Raw genomic sequence first — 4,519 nt, 5'->3', positions numbered from 1 at the left:
CTGTAGCGCGGCCTGGTAACTAGAGGGTCTGTAGTACATCCTCTGGGCTACCTCAGTGTGGATGTCTCCCAGGAACAGCTCTTCAACCATGTGGTCCAAGTTATTATGAGGGTACTGTTTCTCCACACGCAGCAGCTGCAGGAGAAGAAGAATAAGAATGATTCATAGACATATCATTCAAAAAAAATTCTGTGGTCCAATGTACACACGTCTAACAGAAAGACACAGTGCAACCGCCCCATGATCAGTTTCTAGAGGTTAGGTGCCTTGTTCAATGGGTTACTGGTGGATATTGATGCCAGCAACCCACTGGTTGCCAGTCCCATTGCATATTTCTTCCTGTCGGGCATGGGATTCGAACCGTCGACCCTCTGGTTACTAGTCCTCCTCACTAACCTGTAGCTCGTGTATGGAGAAGTTGATCTGTCTGGAACAGTCACAGCCCTCCTCGTTCCACAGTTCATAGCTGACGTTGGGTTCCCAGGGTGCTTTGATCCTCACGGTGCCGCGACAGCTGGGATTTAACCTCTGGCTCAGGTCCTTGGCCACGTCCGCACTGTGACACACCACCTGGGTAGTGGGATGAACACACACTGAATGACCAGGGCTTTAACACACTGACTGACCAGGGCTTTAAGACACTGACTGACCAGGGCTTTAACACACTGACTGACCAGGGCTTTAAGACACTGACTGACCAGGGCTTTAACACACTGACTGACCAGGGCTTTAACACACTGACTGACCAGGGCTTTAACACACTGACTGACCAGGGCTTTAAACATAGACCAGGGCTTTAAGACACTGACTGACAGGGCTTTAACACACTGACTGACCAGGGCTTTAACACACTGACTGACCAGGGCTTTAACACACGAAGACCAGGGCTTTAAGACACTGACTGACCAGGGCTTTACAACACTGACTGACCGGGCTACACACTGACTGACCAGGGCTTTAACACACTGACTGACCAGGGCTTTAACACACTGACTGACAGGGCTTAACACACTGACTGACCAGGGCTTTAACACACTGACTGACCTGGGCTTTAACACACTGACTGACCAGGGCTTTAACACACTGACTGACCAGGGCTTTAACACACTGACTGACTGGCTTTAACACACTGATGACCTGGGCTTTAACACATGACTGACTGGGCTTAACACATGACTGACCTGGGCTTTAACAAACTGAACTGACCAGGGCTTTAACACACTGACTGACCAGGGCTTTAACACACTGACTGACCAGGGCTTTAACACACTGACTGACCAGGGCTTTAACACACTGACTGACCAGGGCTTTAACACACTGACTGACCTGGGCTTTAACACACTGACTGACCAGGGCTTTAACACACTGACTGACCTGGGCTTTAACACACTGACTGACCTGGGCTTTAACACACTGACTGACCAGGGCTTTAACACACTGACTGACCTGGGCTTTAACACACTGACTGACCAGGGCTTTAACACACTGACTGACCTGGGCTTTAAGACACTGACTGACCAGGGCTTTAACACACTGACTGACCTGGGCTTTAACACACTGACTGACCAGGGCTTTAACACACTGACTGACCAGGGCTTTAACACACTGACTGACCTGGGCTTAACACACTGACTGACCAGGGCTTTAACACACTGACTGACATGGCTTTAACACACTGACTGACCTGGGCTTTAACACACTGACTGACCAGGGCTTAACACACTGACTGACCTGGGCTTTAACACACTGACTGACCAGGGCTTTAACACACTGACTGACCAGGGCTTTAACACACTGACTGACCAGGGCTTTAACACACTGACTGACCTGGGCTTTAACACACTGACTGACCTGGGCTTTAAGACATTAGTAAATTCATCTAGTTGAGTAAGGAGTTTTACTGTTGTCTTCTATATTTAGTTTTGTATGAACCCAGGAATATTATCTCTAATGGATTAATTATTATTAAAAATAAAAGTAAACCAAACCTGTGTGTAGCTGGAAGTCTGCTTCTACACACACACACACACACACTAACCCCTACCTGTGTGCGGTGGAGCTGGTAGTCAGCCTCTGTTCCTCCTCTGATTATCCAGGAGGCCTGTCTGAGCCTCAGACGTCCCCGGGCCACCAGGGTGTAGGTGGGGGTGGTGCAGTGGTTGTCCCTGTAGTAGAACTGGTTGGCCTTGAACGTGTTGTTGGGGAAGAACCGGTACGACCGCGTCAGGAACTCTGGGCCAGGACGCACCTCACAGCTGGCAGACAGAGAGAGAGATGGATGGATGGAGAGAGGACTTAGAGAGAGGTGGATGGAGAGAGGGGGATGGAGAGAGGAGTTTGAGAGAGGTGGATGGGGAGAGGAGTTAGAGAGAGGTGGATGGGGGAGAGGACTTAGAGAGAGGTGGATGGGGAGAGGACTTAGAGAGAGGTGGATGGGGACAGGACTTAGAGAGAGGTGGATGGGGACAGGACTTAGAGAGAGGTGGATGGGGACAGGACTTAGAGAGAGGTGGATGGGGACAGGACTTAGAGAGAGGTGGATGGGGGAGAGGACTTAGAGAGAGATGGATGGGGGAGAGGACTTAGAGAGAGGTGGATGGGGGAGATGAATTAGAGAGAGGTGGATGGGGGAGATGACTTAGAGAGAGGTGGATGGGGGAGAGGACTTAGAGAGAGGTGGATAGGGAGAGGACTTAGGGAGATGACTTAGAGAGAGGTGGATGGGGGAGAGGACTTAGAGAGAGGTGGATAGGGAGAGGACTTAGGGAGAGGACTTAGAGAGAGGTGGATGGGGAGAGGACTTAGGGAGAGGTCTTAGAGAGAGGTGGATGGGGGAGAGGACTTAGAGAAGTGCCAAGGTCAGTGTGTTGCTCTGTATGCTAGTGGGGCTGAAGGTTGTACAGAATTAAGACATTAGGTTGAAGACTGTTCTGGTGTTGTCTGTGTACTTACTACCTCCCAGAACATGACATACTGATACCATGACATACTGATACCATACTGATACCATGACATTCTGATACCATGACATACTGATACCATGACATTCTGATACCATGACATACTGATACCATGACATACTGATACCATGACATACTGATAACATGACATACTGATACCATACTGATACCATGACATACTGATACCATACTGATACCATGACATACTGATACCATACTGATACCATGACATACTGAGACCATGACATACTGATACCATGACATACTGATACCATGACATACTGATACCATGACATACTGATACCATACTGATACCATGACATACTGATACCATACTGATACCATGACATACTGATACCATACTGATACCATGACATACTGAGACCATGACATACTGATACCATGACATACTGATACCATGACATACTGATACCATGACATACTGATACCATGACATACTGATACTATACTGATACCATGACATACTGTTCTGGTGTTGTCTGTGTACTTACTACCTCCCAGAACATGACATACTGATACCATGACGATACGATGACATACTGATACCGTGACATATTGATACTATGACATACTGATACCATGACATACTGATACCATGACATACTGATACCGTGACATATTGATACCATGACATACTGATACCATGACATACTGATACCATACTGATACCATGACATACTGATACCATACTGATACCATGACATACTGATACCATGACATACTGATACCATGACATACTGAAACCATACTGTTACCATGACATACTGATACCATGACGATACGATGACATACTGATACCGTGACATATTGATACCATGACATACTGATACCATGACATACTGATACCATACAGATACCATGACATACTGATACCATGACATACTGATACCATACTGATACCATGACATACTGATACCATGACATACTGATACCATGACATACTGATACCATGACATACTGATACCATACTGATACCATGACATACTGATACCATGACATACTGATACCATGACATACTGATACCATACTGATACCATGACATACTGATACCATACTGATACCATGACATACTGATACCATGACATACTGATACCATGACATACTGATACCATACTGATACCATACTGATACCATGACATACTGATACTATGACATACTGATACCATGACATACTGATACCATACTGATACCATGACATACTGATACCATACTGATACCATGACATACTGATACCATGACATACTGATACCATACTGATACCATGACATACTGATACCATACTGATACCATGACATACTGATACCATGACATACTGATACTATGACATACTGATACTATGACATACTGATACCATGACATACTGATACCATACTGATACCATACTGATACCATGACATACTGATACCATGACATACTGATACCATACTGATACCATGACATACTGATACCATGACATACTGATACCATGACATACTGATACCATGACATACTGATACTATGACATACTGATACTATGACATACTGATACCATGACATAC

At 45.9% G+C, this 4,519-nt stretch overlaps 1 protein-coding gene across 1 annotated transcript in view; it reads right to left on the bottom strand.

Moving 5' to 3' along the window:
- Positions 1–3,744, bottom strand: part of LOC120043295 (protein APCDD1) — a 12,441-nt gene extending 8,697 nt beyond the window's left edge. Inside the window, exons 1-4 of the mRNA XM_038987918.1 lie at positions 3,737–3,744; positions 2,045–2,390; positions 397–570; positions 21–135 (exon numbers count right to left, since the gene is read on the bottom strand). Coding sequence (XP_038843846.1) covers positions 21–135; positions 397–570; positions 2,045–2,390; positions 3,737–3,744 — 643 coding nt within the window. The remainder of the gene's footprint in view (positions 1–20; positions 136–396; positions 571–2,044; positions 2,391–3,736) is intronic.
- Between the last annotated feature and the right edge of the window lie 775 nt (positions 3,745–4,519).

The sequence above is a fragment of the Salvelinus namaycush genome, unplaced genomic scaffold (genome assembly GCF_016432855.1).
Source record: "Salvelinus namaycush isolate Seneca unplaced genomic scaffold, SaNama_1.0 Scaffold89, whole genome shotgun sequence".
Taxonomy (NCBI): Eukaryota; Metazoa; Chordata; class Actinopteri; order Salmoniformes; family Salmonidae; genus Salvelinus; species Salvelinus namaycush.
Note: the sequence above shows the minus strand (reverse complement) of the source record. Positions and strands in the feature narration are given on the sequence as shown.